Source organism: Coregonus lavaretus (assembly GCF_964263955.1).
Source record: "Coregonus lavaretus genome assembly, chromosome: 6".
NCBI lineage: Eukaryota > Metazoa > Chordata > Actinopteri > Salmoniformes > Salmonidae > Coregonus > Coregonus lavaretus.
The window spans coordinates 64,383,711-64,400,883 of NC_139993.1; the positions used below are offsets into that span (position 1 = coordinate 64,383,711).

Sequence of the window (17,173 nt, forward strand, 5' to 3'; positions counted from 1 at the left end):
GGACCCTTGGAGAATTTGGAGAGCAGCTTGTTTAGACGGCTGCAGAGAACAGCCTTTGACACTTCAGGCAAAACCATTCCAGAGGAAGGAGTGGTTTCTAATAGCTCTTGAACATGTTTATATTGCCAACATATACAAAATACTTTATTGTGGGAAATGCTAAAATAAGATAATTATATGAAATTAAAAAGCCCTCAAGCTCTTTAGGACTTATAATTGACAATTTCTAAGCGTCTCATCTTCTCTTCCCATGTGTAACATGTTAACGGCCCTATTCCCTATAATGGGGCCCTATTTCCTATAATGGCGCCCTATTCCCTATAATGGGGCCCTATTCCCTATAATGGTGCCCTATTCCCTATAATGGCGCCCTATTCCCTATAATGGCGCCCTATTCCCTATAATGGCGCCCTATTCCCTATAATGGCGCCCTATTCCCTATAATGGGGCCCTATTCCCTATAATGGCGCCCTATTCCCTATAATGGCGCCCTATTCCCTATAATGGGGCCCTATTCCCTATAATGGTGCCCTATTCCCTATAATGGGGCCCTATTCCCTATAATGGTGCCCTATTCCCTATAATGGCGCCCTATTCCCTATAATGGCGCCCTATTCCCTATAATGGCGCCCTATTCCCTATAATGGCGCCCTATTCCCTATAATGGTGCCCTATTCCCTATAATGGCGCCCTATTCCCTATAATGGTGCCCTATTCCCTATAATGGCGCCCTATTCCCTATAATGGCGCCCTATTCTTTCTCTCTTTCTTTCTCTCTCTCTCTCTCTCTTTTACAGAAGCTAACACCTCGTCTCTCTCTCTCTCTCTCTCTCTCTCTCTCTTTGTGCTCTTGTAGTTGGCAAGACGTCTCTGATCACGAGGTTCATGTATGACAGCTTTGACAACACATATCAGGTAGGTACCGGAGGCACCACACTACCGCACCGCCTCACTGACACGCTACATCTGGTCTCTGTCACTCACTCCATCAATCACAGTGAGCAGACAGAGTACCCCCCCCCCCCCCCCCCTGAGAAGTTCAAATGGGATTCCTGCATCACCGGATGTGCAATAGGCTCCTGATTCTGTTTGATTGTTGTTTCATTATGTGGTGACATGCTGCTGGGTTTTGGGAGGTTATCAATTGGAGTTACTTAAGGGTAGGTGGCTCATCCTTCTCTGTGTATGCTGTGCCACTAGAGATCCTGGTTCGAATCCAGGCTCTGTCGTAGCCGGCCGCGACCGGGAGACCCATGGGGCGGCGCACAATTGGCCCAGCGTCGTCCAGAGTAGGGGAGGGAATGGCTGGCAGGGATGTAGCTCTGTTGGTAGAGCATGGCGTTTGCAACGCCAGGGTTGTGGGTTCGATTCCCACGGGGGGCCAGTATAAAAAAAAATAAAGAAAATAATAATAATAATAATGTATGCACTCACTAACTGTAAGTCGCTCTGGATAAGAGTGTCTGCTAAATTACTAAAATGTAATATGTATGCCATGTGCAAGCACACACATGTTTTTGCTGTTTTTAAATGTTTTTATAAATGCATGTGTTACCTGTTTATACCTGTTCAGTTGAGCCTATGTGTGCCCTAGTTCTGTCACTGGGGCTTTAGGTGCCATGGGGTTCAAAGAGACAACTATGAAACATCAACTGTGACAGGCCTATGAAGATTCCTACCACTTCTGCTCTATTCTGTCCCTACACCTCTCCTCTCCTCTCCTCTCCTCTCCTCTCCTCTCCTCTCCTCTCCTCTCCTCTCCTCTCCTCTCCTCTCCTCTCCTCTCCTCTCCTCTCCTCTCCTCTCCTCTCCACTCCACTCCACTCCACTCCACTCCACTCCTCTCCTCTCCTCTCCTCTCCACCTCCCCATACTCTCTTCTCCTCTCTCCTCTACTCTACTCTCCTCTCCTCCCCACCTCCCAATACTCTCCTCTCCTCCCCACCTCCTCATATTCTCTTCTCTTCTCTTCTCTTCTCTTCTCTTCTCTTCTCTTCTCTTCTCTTCTCTTCTCTTCTCTTCTCTTCTCTTCTCTTCTCTTCTCTTCTCTTCTCTTCTCTTCTCTTCTCTTCTCTTCTCTTCCCCATATTCTCCTCTCCTCTCCTCCCCCAACTTATCCTCTACTCCCATCTCCTCTCCTCCCCCACCCTCTCCTCTCCTCTTATCTATGCTCTCCTCCCCACCTCCCCATATTCTCCTCCACCTCCTCCCTCTCTCCACTCCTCTCCTCCCCACCTCCCCATATTCTCCTCCACCTCCTCCCTCTCTCCACTCCTCTCCCTCTCCACTCCTCTCCTCTCCTCTCCTCCCCACCTGCCCATATTCTCCTCCACCTCCTCCCTCTCTCCACTCCTCTCCTCTCCTCTCCTCCCCACCTCCCCATATTCTCCTCCACCTCCTCCCTCTCTCCACTCCTCTCCTCTCCTCTCCTCCCCACCTCCCCATATTCTCATCCACCTCCTCCCTCTCTCCACTCCTCTCCTCTTAATATCTGCCCTCAGCAAGTTGTCATCATTTAGACCTTAAATAATGTCCGTTTAGGTAGAGAAAGAAACGATGATTACTGACGGTCTCCTCTCTGTTCATGATGATCAACACGTTGCTAGAGAAATTAACATGAATAATGTGTTAGCCTTCTCTCATTAGAATGACAGAGTTGGTGCCATATTAAATGGATTGAGTCTTACTCTGAAATCAGATAGATACATTACTCTCTACTTCTCATGACAGTCAATGTTTACATTCAGTCAGCGATGATAATAAGGATTACGCGCATCAGACAGACAACACAGTTTGGATCTGAAATGGCACCCTATACCCTATATAGTGCACTACTTTTGGCTAGGGCCCATAGGCTAGTTGTGCACTATATAGGGAATAGGGTGCCATATGGACTTGATTTAGAGAATGTTCTGGTAACAAACAAAGCCCCATTCTCTCACTATCACACCACTTCCCCTGAGGAGAAGAGATGTAAGACTCAACCAGCCACTCTCCGTTCCTAGCGGTTCAGTGTAAATACAATGCTATGCTGTAAAGAGATTTGGATGATGTATTTATTGTGAGTGGATTAAATGCTTTCTGGTAGCTCAGGGAGGCTGTAGCTCTAGCAATGCACACTGTACCCCCTTCTATCCCTGGATTCAGGAGTCCTGAATGAATACAGAGACAGATTTGTCCCAAAAGGCACCCTATTCCCTTTATAGTGGCCCAGGGCTCTGATCGAAAGTAAAGCACTATAACGACGACAGTGTACCCTTTGGGACACAGACCCCAGACTGTTCAAGTTTGTGTCTTATTTTTTTTTGTGTGAGGGGCTGAATTTGCATGAAGCATTACTATGGCTCTTTTATGCCAGGGCTTTCTCTGTGAAACCCTCTCTGACTAGGGCTTGTTTTAGGGAGACCGAGGTCTCTTAGCAGTCGGAGAGAGAAGGAGGAGTATTGTTAACAAGGAATTATAATGTGTCTGTTTTATCAGTCAGAGAGAGAGAGAGACAAAAAGAGAGAGAGTGTTTGTGTGTGAGTGCGTGCGTGTCCTGCTCTGCCACAAGGATACAACTGTAACTCAGCCTGCTAATTTATACATTTATACACTTAGTTTAACATCTCTTAGTGTTGCAGCTCTTAGTGTAACATCTCTTAGTGTAACATTTCTTAGTGTAACATCTCTTAGTGTAACATCTCTTAGTGTAACAGTTCTTAGTGTAACATCTCTTAGTGTAACATCTCTTAGTGTAACATCTCTTAGTGTTGCATCTCTTAGTGTTGCAGCTCTTAGTGTAACATCTCTTAGTGTTGCAGCTCTTAGTGTTGCAGCTCTTAGTGTTGCAGCTCTTAGTGTAACAGCTCTTAGTGTTGCAGCTCTTTGTGTTGCAGCTCTTAGTGTTGCAGCTCTTAGTGTTGCAGCTCTTAGTGTAACATCTCATAGTGTGGCAGCTCTTAGTGTAACATATCTTAGTGTTGCAGCTCTTAGTGTAACATCTCTTAGTGTAACATATCTTAGTATTGCAGCTCTTAGTGTAACATCTTAGTGTAGCAGCTCTTAGTGTTGCAGCTCTTAGTGTAGCAGCTCTTAGTGTAACATATCTTAGTGTAACATCTCTTAGTGTTGCAGCTCTTAGTGTAGCATCTCTTAGTGTAACATCTCTTAGTGTAGCATCTCTTAGTGTAACATCTCTTAGTGTAGCATCTCTTAGTGTAGCATCTCTTAGTGTTGCAGCTGTTAGTGTAACATATCTTAGTGTAACATCTCTTAGTGTAGCAGCTCTTAGTGTAACTTCTCTTAGTGTAGCAGCTCTTAGTGTAGCAGCTCTTAGTGTAACATCTCTTAGTGTAACATCTCTTAGTGTTGCAGCTCTTAGTGTAACAGCTCTTAGTGTTGCAGCTCTTAGTGTAACAGCTCTTAGTGTAGCATCTCTTAGTGTAGCATCTCTTAGTGTAACATCTCTTAGTGTTGCAGCTCTTAGTGTAGCAGCTCTTAGTGTAACATCTCTTAGTGTAACATCTCTTAGTGTTGCAGCTCTTAGTGTAACAGCTCTTAGTGTTGCAGGTCTTAGTGTAGCATCTCTTAGTGTAACATCTCTTAGTGTAGCAGCTCTTAGTGTAGCAGCTCTTAGTGTAACATCTCTTAGTGTAACATCTCTTAGTGTAACATCTCTTAGTGTAACATCTCTTAGTGTAGCAGCTCTTAGTGTAACATCTCTTAGTGGAACAGCTCTTAGTGTACCATCTCTTAGTGTAATATCTCTTAGTGTAATATATCCTAGTGTAACATCTCTTAGTGTAGCATCTCTTAGTGTAACAGCTCTTAGTGTAACAGCTCTTAGTGTAACATCTCTTAGTGTAACAGCTCTTAGTGTAACAGCTCTTAGTGTAATATCTCTTAGTGTAACATCTCTTAGTGTAACATCTCTTAGTGTTGCAGATCTTAGTGTAACAGCTCTTAGTGTAACAGCTCTTAGTGTAACAGCTCTTAGTGTAGCAGCTCTTAGTGTAACATCTCTTAGTGTAACAGCTCTTAGTGTAGCATATCTTAGTGTAACATCTCTTAGTGTAGCAGCTCTTAGTGTAACATCTCTTAGTGTTGCAGCTCTTAGTGTAGCATCTCTTAGTGTAGCATCTCTTAGTGTTGCATCTCTTAGTGTTGCAGCTCTTAGTGTTGCAGCTCTTAGTGTAACATCTCTTAGTTTAACATCTCTTAGTGTAGCAGCTCTTAGTGTAACATCTCTTAGTGTAACATATCTTAGTGTTGCAGCTCTTAGTGTAACATCTCTTAGTGTAACATCTCTTAGTGTTGCAGCTCTTAGTGTAACATCTCTTAGTGTTGCAGCTCTTAGTGTAACATCTTAGTGTAGCAGCTCTTAGTGTTGCAGCTCTTAGTGTAGCAGCTCTTAGTGTAACATCTCTTAGTGTAACAGCTCTTAGTGTTGCAGCTCTTAGTGTACCATCTCTTAGTGTAACATATCTTAGTGTAACATCTCTTAGTGTAGCATCTCTTAGTGTAGCATCTCTTAGTGGCGCAGTGGTCTAAGGCACTGCATCGCAGTGCTAACTGTGCCACTAGAGATCCTGGTTCGAATCCAGGCTCTGTCGCAGCCGGCCGCGACCGGGAGACTCATGGGCGGCGCACAATTGGCCCAGCGTTGTCCAGGGTAGGGGAGGGAATGGCCGGCAGGGATGTAGCTCAGTTGATAGAGCATGGCGTTTGCAACGCCAGGGTTGTGGGTTCGATTCCCACGGGGGGCCAGTATAAAATAAAAAAAATAAAAAAAATGTATTCACTAACTGTAAGTCGCTCTGGATAAGAGCGTCTGCTAAATGACTAAAATGTAAATGTAAATGTGTAGCATCTCTTAGTGTTGCAGCTGTTAGTGTAACATATCTTAGTGTAGCAGCTCTTAGTGTAACTTCTCTTAGTGTTGCAGCTCTTAGTGTAACAGCTCTTAGTGTTGCAGCTCTTAGAGTAGCAGCTCTTAGTGTAACATCTCTTAGTGTTGCAGCTCTTAGTGTTGCAGCTCTTAGTGTAACAGCTCTTAGTGTTGCAGGTCTTAGTGTAGCATCTCTTAGTGTAACATCTCTTAGTGTAACATCTCTTAGTGTAGCAGCTCTTATTGTTGCAGCTCTTAGTGTAACATCTCTTAGTGTAACATCTCTTAGTTTAACATCTCTTAGTGTAACATATCTTAGTGTAGCAGCTCTTAGTGTAGCTGCTCTTAGTGTACCATCTCTTAGTGTACTATCTCCTAGTGTAATATATCCTAGTGTAACATCTCTTAGTGTAGCATCTCTTAGTGTAGCAGCTCTTAGTGTAACATCTCCTAGTGTAGCAGCTCTTAGTGTAACATCTCTTAGTGTTGCAGCTCTTAGTGTAACATCTCTTAGTGTAACAGCTCTTAGTGTAACAGCTCTTAGTGTAACAGCTCTTAGTGTAATATCTCTTAGTGTAACATCTCTTAGTGTTGCAGATCTTAGTGTAACAGCTCTTAGTGTAGCATATCTTAGTGTAACAGCTCTTAGTGTAACATCTCTTAGTGTAACATCTCTTAGATTAACATCTCTTTGTGTTGCAGCTCTTAGTGTAACATCTCTTAGTGTTGCAGCTCTTAGTGTAGTATCTCTTAGTGTAACATCTCTTAGTGTTGCAGCTCTTAGTGTACAATCTCTTAGTGTAACATCTCTTAGATTAACATCTCTTTGTGTTGCAGCTCTTAGTGTAACATCTCTTAGTGTTGCAGCTCTTAGTGTAGTATCTCTTAGTGTAGTATCTCTTAGTGTAACATCTCTTAGTGTTGCAGCTCTTAGTGTAGAATCTCTTAGTGTAACATCTCTTAGTGTAGCTTCTCTTAGTGTAACAGCTCTTAGTGTAACATCTCTTAGTGTAGCATCTCTTAGTGTAGCAGCTCTTAGTGCAACATCTCTTAGTTTAACATCTCTTAGTGTAGCAGCTCTTAGTGTTGCAGCTCTTAGTGTTGCAGCTCTTAGTGTAACATCTCTTAGTGTAACATCTCCTAGTGCTGCAGCTCTTAGTGTAGCATATCTTAGTGTAGCATCTCTTAGTGTAACAGCTCTTAGTGTAACATCTCTTAGTGTAACATCTCTTAGTTTAACATCTCTTAGTGTTGCAGCTCTTAGTGTAACATATCTTAGTGTAACATCTCTTAGTGTAGCAGCTCTTAGTGTTGCAGATCTTAGTGTTGCAGCTGTTAGTGTATCATCTCTTAGTGTAGCAGCTCTTAGTGTAGCATCTCTTAGTGTAGCAGCTCTTAGTGTAGCATCTCTTAGTGTTGCAGCTCTTAGTGTAACATCTCTTAGTGTAGCAGCTCTTAGTGTAACATCTCTTAGTGTTGCAGCTCTTAGTGTAGCATCTCTTAGTGTAACATATCTTAGTGTTGCAGCTCTTAGTGTAACAGCTCTTAGTGTAACATCTCTTAGTGTAACAGCTCTTAGTGTTGCAGCTCTTAGTGTAGCATATCTTAGTGTAACATCTCTTAGTGTAGCATATCTTAGTGTAACAGCTCTTAGTGTAACATCTCTTAGTGTAACAGCTCTTAGTGTAACATATCTTAGTGTAACATCTCTTAGTTTAACATCTCTTAGTGTTGCAGCTCTTAGTGTAACATATATTAGTGTAACATATCTTAGTGTAACATCTCTTAGTGTAACATCTCTTAGTGTTGCAGCTCTTAGTGTAACATCTTAGTGTAGCAGCTCTTAGTGTTGCAGCTCTTAGTTTAGCATCTCTTAGTGTAGCATCTCTTAGTGTTGCAGCTGTTAGTGTAACAGCTCTTAGTGTAACATCTCTTAGTGTTGCAGCTCTTAGTGTAACATCTTAGTGTAGCAGCTCTTAGTGTTGCAGCTTTTAGTGTAGCATCTCTTAGTGTAGCAGATCTTAGTGTAGCATCTCTTAGTGTAGCATCTCTTAGTGTAGCATCTCTTAGTGTTGCAGCTGTTAGTGTAACAGCTCTTAGTGTAACAGCTCTTAGTGTAACATCTCTTAGTGTAGCATCTCTTAGTGTAGCATCTCTTAGTGTAGCATCTCTTAGTGTTGCAGCTGTTAGTGTAACATCTCTTAGTGTAGCAGCTCTTAGTGTAACATCTCTTAGTGTTGCAGCTCTTAGTGTAGCATCTCTTAGTGTAACATATCTTAGTGTTGCAGCTCTTAGTGTAACAGCTCTTAGTGTAACATCTCTTAGTGTAACATCTCTTAGTGTTGCAGCTCTTAGTGTAGCATATCTTAGTGTAACATCTCTTAGTGTAGCATATCTTAGTGTAACAGCTCTTACTGTAACATCTCTTAGTGTAACAGCTCTTAGTGTAACATCTCTTAGTGTAACATCTCTTAGTGTAACATCTCTTAGTTTAACATCTCTTAGTGTTGCAGCTCTTAGTGTAACATATCTTAGTGTAACATCTCTTAGTGTAACATCTCTTAGTGTTGCAGCTCTTAGTGTAACATCTTAGTGTAGCAGCTCTTAGTGTTGCAGCTCTTAGTGTAGCATCTCTTAGTGTAGCATCTCTTAGTGTTGCAGCTGTTAGTGTAACAGCTCTTAGTGTAACAGCTCTTAGTGTAACAGCTCTTAGTGTAGCATCTCTTAGTGTAGCATCTCTTAGTGTTGCAGCTGTTAGTGGAACAGCTCTTAGTGTAGCAGCTCTTAGTGTTGCAGCTCTTAGTGTAGCATCTCTTAGTGTAGCATATCTTAGTGTAGCATCTCTTAGTGTAGCATATCTTAGTGTTGCAGCTGTTAGTGTAACAGCTCTTAGTGTAACAGCTCTTAGTGTAACATCTCTTAGTGTAGCATCTCTTAGTGTAGCATCTCTTAGTGTTGCAGCTGTTAGTGGAACAGCTCTTAGTGTAACAGCTCTCAGTGTAACATCTCTTAGTGTAGCATCTCTTAGTGTAGCATCTCTTAGTGTAGCATCTCTTAGTGTTGCAGCTGTTAGTGTAACAGCTCTTAGTGTAACAGCTCTTAGTGTAGCAGCTCTTAGTGTTGCAGCTGTTAGTGTAACAGCTCTTAGTGTAACAACTCTTAGTGTAACATCTCTTAGTGTTGCAGCTCTTAGTGTAGCAGCTCTTAGTGTAGCAGCTCTTAGTGTAGCAGCTCTTAGTGTAACAGCTCTTAGTGTAACAGCTCTTAGTGTAGCAGATCTTAGTGTAACATCTCTTAGTGTAACAGCTCTTAGTGTAGCATATCTTAGTGTAACATCTCTTAGTGTAGCAGCTCTTAGTGTAACATCTCTTAGTGTTGCCGCTCTTAGTGTGGCATCTCTTAGTGTTGCAGCTCTTAGTGTTGCAGCTCTTAGTGTTGCAGCTCTTAGTGTAACATCTCTTAGTTTAACATCTCTTAGTGTAGCATCTCTTAGTGTAACATCTCTTAGTGTAACATATCTTAGTGTTGCAGCTCTTAGTGTAACATCTCTTAGTGTAACATCTCTTAGTGTAACATCTCTTAGTGTAACATCTCTTAGTGTTGCAGCTCTTAGTGTAACATCTTAGTGTAGCAGCTCTTAGTGTTGCAGCTCTTAGTGTAGCAGCTCTTAGTGTAACATCTCTTAGTGTAACAGCTCTTAGTGTTGCAGCTCTTAGTGTAGCATCTCTTAGTGTAACATATCTTAGTGTAACAGCTCTTAGTGTACCATCTCTAAGTGTAACATCTCTTAGTGTAACATCTCTTAGTTTAACATCTCTTAGTGTAACATATCTTAGTGTAACATATCTTAGTGTAACATCTCTTAGTGTAACATCTTAGTGTAGCAGCTCTTAGTGTAGCAGCTCTTAGTGTAGCAGCTCTTAGTGTAGCAGCTCTTAGTGTAGCATCTCTTAGTGTAGCATCTCTTAGTGTAGCATCTCTTAGTGTTGCAGCTGTTAGTGTAACATATCTTAGTGTAACATCTCTTAGTGTAGCAGCTCTTAGTGCAACATCTCTTAGTGTAACATCTCTTAGTGTAGCAGCTCTTAGTGTAGCAGCTCTTAGTGTTGCAGCTCTTAGTGTAACAGCTCTTAGTGTAACATCTCTTAGTGTAGCATCTCTTAGTGTTGCAGCTCTTAGTGTAACATCTCTTAGTGTTGCAGGTCTTAGTGTAGCATCTCTTAGTGTAACATCTCTTAGTGTTGCAGCTCTTAGTGTAACATCTCTTACTGTAGCAGCTCTTAGTGTAACATCTCTTAGTGTAAAATATCTTAGTGTTGCAGCTCTTAGTGTAGCATCTCTTAGTGTAACATATCTTAGTGTAACAGCTCTTAGTGTAACATCTCTTAGTGTAACATCTCTTAGTGTAACATATCTTAGTGTTGCAGCTCTTAGTGTAACAGCTCTTAGTGTTGCAGCTCTTAGTGTAGCATATCTTAGTGTAGCATATCTTAGTGTAGCATCTCTTAGTGTAGCATCTCTTAGTGTAGCATCTCTTAGTGTTGTAGCTGTTAGTGTAACATCTCTTAGTGTAGCAGCTCTTAGTGTTGCAGCTCTTAGTGTAGCAGCTCTTAGTGCAACATCTCTTAGTTTAACATCTCTTGGTGTAGCAGCTCTTAGTGTTGCAGCTCTTAGTGTTGCAGCTCTTAGTGTAACATCTCTTAGTGTAACATCTCCTAGTGCTGCAGCTCTTAGTGTAGCATATCTTAGTGTAACATCTCTTAGTGTAGCATCTCTTAGTGTAACAGCTCTTAGTGTAACATCTCTTAGTGTAACATCTCTTAGTGTAACATCTCTTAGTTTAACATCTCTTAGTGTTGCAGCTCTTAGTGTAACATATCTTAGTGTAACATCTCTTAGTGTAGCAGCTCTTAGTGTTGCAGCTCTTAGTGTTGCAGCTGTTAGTGTATCATCTCTTAGTGTAGCAGCTCTTAGTGTAGCATCTCTTAGTGTAGCAGCTCTTAGTGTTGCACGTCTTAGTGTAGCATCTCTTAGTGTAACATCTCTTAGTGTTGCAGCTCTTAGTGTAACATCTCTTAGTGTAGCAGCTCTTAGTGTAACATCTCTTAGTGTTGCAGCTCTTAGTGTAGCATCTCTTAGTGTAACATATCTTAGTGTTGCAGCTCTTAGTGTAACAGCTCTTAGTGTAACATCTCTTAGTGCAACATCTCTTAGTGTTGCAGCTCTTAGTGTAGCATATCTTAGTGTAACATCTCTTAGTGTAGCATATCTTAGTGTAACAGCTCTTAGTGTAACATCTCTTAGTGTAACAGCTCTTAGTGTAACATCTCTTAGTGTAACATCTCTTAGTGTAACATCTCTTAGTTTAACATCTCTTAGTGTTGCAGCTCTTAGTGTAACATATCTTAGTGTAACATCTCTTAGTGTAACATCTCTTAGTGTTGCAGCTCTTAGTGTAACATCTTAGTGTAGCAGCTCTTAGTTTAGCATCTCTTAGTGTAGCATCTCTTAGTGTTGCAGCTGTTAGTGTAACAGCTCTTAGTGTAACATCTCTTAGTGTTGCAGCTCTTAGTGTAACATCTTAGTTTAGCAGCTCTTAGTGTTGCAGCTGTTAGTGTAGCATCTCTTAGTGTAGCAGATCTTAGTGTAGCATCTCTTAGTGTAGCATCTCTTAGTGTTGCAGCTGTTAGTGTAACAGCTCTTAGTGTAACAGCTCTTAGTGTAACATCTCTTAGTGTAGCATCTCTTAGTGTTGCAGCTGTTAGTGTAGCAGCTCTTAGTGTAACATCTCTTAGTGTTGCAGCTCTTAGTGTAGCATCTCTTAGTGTAACATATCTTAGTGTTGCAGCTCTTAGTGTAACAGCTCTTAGTGTAACATCTCTTAGTGTAACATCTCTTAGTGTTGCATCTCTTAGTGTAGCATATCTTAGTGTAACATCTCTTAGTGTAGCATATCTTAGTGTAACAGCTCTTACTGTAACATCTCTTAGTGTAACAGCTCTTAGTGTAACATCTCTTAGTGTAACATCTCTTAGTGTAACATCTCTTAGTTTAACATCTCTTAGTGTTGCAGCTCTTAGTGTTACATATCTTAGTGTAACATCTCTTAGTGTAACATCTCTTAGTGTTGCAGCTCTTAGTGTAACATCTTAGTGTAGCAGCTCTTAGTGTTGCAGCTCTTAGTGTAGCATCTCTTAGTGTAGCATCTCTTAGTGTAGCATATCTTAGTGTAGCATCTCTTAGTGTTGCAGCTGTTAGTGTAACAGCTCTTAGTGTAACAGCTCTTAGTGTAACAGCTCTTAGTGTAGCATCTCTTAGTGTAGCATCTCTTAGTGTTGCAGCTGTTAGTGTAACAGCTCTTAGTGTAGCAGCTCTTAGTGTTGCAGCTCTTAGTGTAGCATCTCTTAGTGTAGCATATCTTAGTGTAGCATCTCTTAGTGTAGCATCTCTTAGTGTTGCAGCTGTTAGTGTAACAGCTCTTAGTGTAACAGCTCTTAGTGTAACATCTCTTAGTGTAGCATCTCTTAGTGTTGCAGCTGTTAGTGGAACAGCTCTTAGTGTAACAGCTCTTAGTGTAACATCTTTTAGTGTAGCATCTCTTAGTGTAGCATCTCTTAGTGTTGCAGCTGTTAGTGTAACAGCTCTTAGTGTAACAGCTCTTAGTGTAGCAGCTCTTAGTGTTGCAGCTCTTAGTGTAACAGCTCTTAGTGTAACAACTCTTAGTGTTGCAGCTCTTAGTGTAGCAGCTCTTAGTGTAACAGCTCTTAGTGTAACAGCTCTTAGTGTAGCAGCTCTTAGTGTAACATCTCTTAGTGTAACAGCTCTTAGTGTAGCATATCTTAGTGTAACATCTCTTAGTGTAGCAGCTCTTAGTGTAACAGCTATTAGTGTAACAACTCTTAGTGTAGCAGCTCTTAGTGTTGCAGCTCTTAGTGTAACAGCTCTTAGTGTAGCAGCTCTTAGTGTAACATCTCTTAGTGTAACATCTCTTAGTGTAGCATCTCTTAGTGTAACATCTCTTAGTGTTGCAGCTCTTAGTGTAGCATCTCTTAGTGTTGCAGCTCTTAGTGTAGCAGCTCTTAGTGTTGCAGCTCTTAGTGTAGCAGCTCTTAGTGTAACAGCTCTTAGTGTAACAGCTCTTAGTGTAACATCTCTTAGTGTAACATCTCTTAGTGTTGCAGCTCTTAGTGTAACATCTCTTAGTGTAACATCTCTTAGTGTTGCAGCTCTTAGTGTAGCAGCTCTTAGTGTAACATCTCTTAGTGTAACATCTCTTAGTGTAGCAGCTCTTAGTGTAGCAGCTCTTAGTGTTGCAGCTCTTAGTGTAACAGCTCTTAGTGTAACATCTCTTAGTGTAACATCTCTCAGTGTTGCAGCTCTTAGTGTAACATCTCTTAGTGTAACATCTCTTAGTGTAACATCTCTTAGTGTTGCAGCTCTTAGTGTAACATCTCTTAGTGTAACATCTCTTAGTGTTGCAGCTCTTAGTGTAGCAGCTCTTAGTGTAACATCTCTTAGTGTAGCATCTCTTAGTGTAACATCTCTTAGTGTAACATCTCTTAGTGTAGCAGCTCTTAGTGTAGCATCTCTTAGTGTAGCATCTCTTAGTGTAGCATCTCTTAGTGTAGCAGCTCTTAGTGTTGCAGCTCTTAGTGTAACATCTCTTAGTGTTGCAGCTCTTACTGTAACATCTCTTAGTGTAGCAGCTCTTAGTGTAGCAGCTCTTAGTGTAACAGCTCTTAGTGTAACAGCTCTTAGTGTAACAGCTCTTAGTGTAGCAGCTCTTAGTGTAACATCTCTTAGTGTAGCATCTCTTAGTGTAGCAGCTCTTAGTGTAACATCTCTTAGTGTAGCAGCTCTTAGTGTTGCAGCTCTTAGTGTAACATCTCTTAGTGTAGCATCTCTTAGTATAACATCTCTTAGTGTAGCAGCTCTTAGTGTAACAGCTCTTAGTGTAACAGCTCTTAGTGTAACATCTCTTAGTGTAACAGCTCTTAGTGTAGCAGCTCTTAGTGTAACAGCTCTTAGTGTTGCAGCTCTTAGTGTAACATCTCTTAGTGTAACAGCTCTTAGTGTAGCAGCTCTTAGTGTAGCATCTCTTAGTGTAGCATCTCTTAGTGTAGCATATCTTAGTGTAGCAGCTCTTAGTGTAACAGCTCTTAGTGTAACATCTCTTAGTGTAACATCTCTTAGTGTTGCAGCTCTTAGTGTAGCAGCTCTTAGTGTAACATCTCTTAGTGTAGCAGCTCTTAGTGTAGCATCTCTTAGTGTAGCAGCTCTTAGTGTAGCAGCTCTTAGTGTAGCAGCTCTTAGTGTAACATCTCTTAGTGTAGCAGCTCTTAGTGTAACAGCTATTAGTGTAACATCTCGTATTGTAGCAGCTCTTATTGTAGCAGCTCTTAGTGTAACAGCTCTTAGTGTAACAGCTCTTAGTGTAACATATCTTAGTGTAACAGCTCTTAGTGTAGCAGCTCTTAGTGTAACATCTCTTAGTGTAGCATCTCTTAGTGTAGCAGCTCTTAGTGTAACATCTCTTAGTGTAGCAGCTCTTAGTGTTGCAGCTCTTATTGTAACATATCTTAGTGTAGCATCTCTTAGTGTAACATCTCTTAGTGTAACATCTCTTAGTGTAGCAGCTCTTAGTGTAGCATCTCTTAGTGTAGCATATCTTAGTGTAGCATATCTTAGTGTAGCAGCTCCTAGTGTAACAGCTCTTAGTGTAACATCTCTTAGTGTAACATCTCTTAGTGTTGCAGCTCTTAGTGTAGCAGCTCTTAGTGTAACATCTCTTAGTGTAGCAGCTCTTAGTGTAGCATCTCTTAGTGTAGCAGCTCTTAGTGTAGCAGCTCTTAGTGTAGCAGCTCTTAGTGTAACAGCTCTTGGTGTAGCAGCTCTTAGTGTAACATCTCTTAGTGTAGCAGCTCTTAGTGTAGCAGCTCGGAGAAGTGTAGAGAGTGTGTGTCTGAATCACGGGTCTCCAGACGAATGGCCTTCAGTGTAGAGAGAGAGAGGGAGAGATCCCTCATTTTCAGCATGTTTTTACAAAAAGATTGATTTAGAGTTAGATAAACTTAGATTTTTTGGCAAGGACATACACAGGATACTACCCTCCACAACATAACCTTCACTCCTAATCAAAACTCCAAACCTACAACCTGATTTTGGACAAAATTACCTGGAAGGATTCCTACTGCCAGAGATCCAATCTATACAGCAAATGCTCTGCCAAACAAACAACAGAAACTTGAAAACACCATCCAACCTGGAACTGAGTGAGTAATGTTTAGTCTGAAGCTTCTTTTACAACCAAGAAGAAAAATACACAACAATGATATATTTTACTTTATAAGGACTGAAGGCTATGTTAAGGCTACCAAGCTTGCTAGGACAGAACATATCTGACTGCAACTTCAATTAGCACTGAGGTGTGAAGAGAGAGGTGTCAAAGCCCTTGAGCCCAACAATGGCAGGAGAGTTCCACAGCCTACCCCACCCAAATGCAGAGGCCTTTGAAGCCCCCTCCCGCTGCTCAGAGGTTATTAGCATACAGTACCCTCTGGATGTAAAAAATTATAAGGCACGATATGAGTACAAAAATAACCTCCTTATGGGAAATCAAGAAACAACTTTTTGCTGACTATTATAGAAATGGGAACATAAGCAACTTAATCTTCCACACAGACCATCCCCTGGCATGGCACAGTGCTATATTAACACACTACCCCTCTGTTAAGAGGGGGGGTGTTAGCGATTGGTGAAAACTCAGGATATTAGACAACGAGGACTCTGAGTCAGCCAATATAAATCTCTACAAGTCTGGAACAGTATTGGTCCAGGGCAACCCCAAACAGTTTGAGCTGGACTTTCACCTAATCAGAGAAATAGAGAGAGGAGAAACAAATTGGCGAGGGCACTAGAACATTCTGCAGCACCCGGCCTCACCCTATTTGATTCTGAAGTCAAATATCTACTGTTTGCTGATGATCTGGTGCTTCTTTCCACAATCAAGCAGGGCCTACAGCAGCACCTAGATCTTCTGCACAGATTCAGCCAGACCTGGGCCCTGACAGTAAGTCTCCGTAAGACCAAAATAATGGTGTTACAAAAAAGGTCCAGTTGCCAGGACCACAAATACAAATTTCATCTAGACACCGTTGCCCTAGAGCACACAAAAAACTATACATACCTCAGCCTAAACATCAGCACCACAGGTAACTTCCACAAAGCTGTGAACGATCTGAGAGATGAGGCAAGAAGGGCCTTCTATGCCATCAAAAGGAACATAAAATTTGACATACCAATTAGGATCTGGCTAAAAATACTTGAATCAGTTATAGAACCCATTGCCCTTTATGGTTGTGAGATCTGGGGTCCGCTCACCAACCAAGAATTCACAAAATGGGACAGAATTCTGCAAAAATATACTTTGTGTTCAATGCAAAACCCCAAACAATGTATGCAGAGCAGAATGACGATACCCGCTAATTATCAAAATCCAGAAAAGAGCTGTTAAACTCTACAACCACCTAAAAGGAAGCGATGCCCCCCACATTCCCCCACAAAGCCCTCACCTACAGAGAGATTAACCTAGAGAAGAGTTCCCTAAGCAAGCTGGTCCTGGGGCTCTGTTCACAAACACAAACAGACCCCACAGAGCCCCAGGACATAAACACATTTAGATCCAACCAAATTATGAGAAAGCAAAAAACTATTTCACACTGGAAAGAATCAACCAAAACACTGAGCAAATCGGAATGCCATCTGGCCCTAAACAAAGAGTTTACAGTGGCAGAATCCCTGACCACTGTGACTGATCCCAAATTATTTGTACAGACTCAGTGAGCATAGCTTTGCTATTGAGAATGGCCGCCATAGCCTGTCTTCTCTCGAGAGCCAGGTCTGCCTGTGTGCCCGCTGCCCAGAACATGAGGTGGAAACTGAGCTGCACTTCCTAACCTCCAGCCAAATGTATGAACCACATTAGAGAGACATATTTTTCACAGATCACACAGACCCATAAAGAATTTGAAAACAAATCAAACATTGATAAACTCCTATATAAGTTAGGTGAAATACCGCAGTGTGCAATCACAGCAGCAAGATTTGTGGCCTGTTGCCATGAGAAAAGGGCAACCAGTGGATCACAAACAACATTGTAAATACAACTCATATTTATCTGTTTATTCATTTTCCCTTTCATACTTCAACTACTTGCACATTGTTACAACACTGTATATAGACAATAATAGAACATTTGAAACGTCTATATTCTTTTACAACTTTTGTGAGTGTAATGTTTATTCA

The 17,173-nt window shown here is 41.5% G+C and overlaps 1 protein-coding gene across 2 annotated transcripts in view; it reads left to right on the forward strand.

Moving 5' to 3' along the window:
* Positions 1 to 17,173, forward strand: part of LOC311130933 (ras-related protein Rab-6B) — a gene marked incomplete at both ends in the record, with an annotated part of 129,871 nt that overhangs the window by 36,013 nt on the left and 76,685 nt on the right. For both annotated transcript variants that reach the window (XM_084163745.1, XM_084163746.1), the window contains one exon: positions 857 to 915. In XM_084163745.1, coding sequence (XP_084019871.1) covers positions 857 to 915 — 59 coding nt within the window. The remainder of the gene's footprint in view (positions 1 to 856; positions 916 to 17,173) is intronic.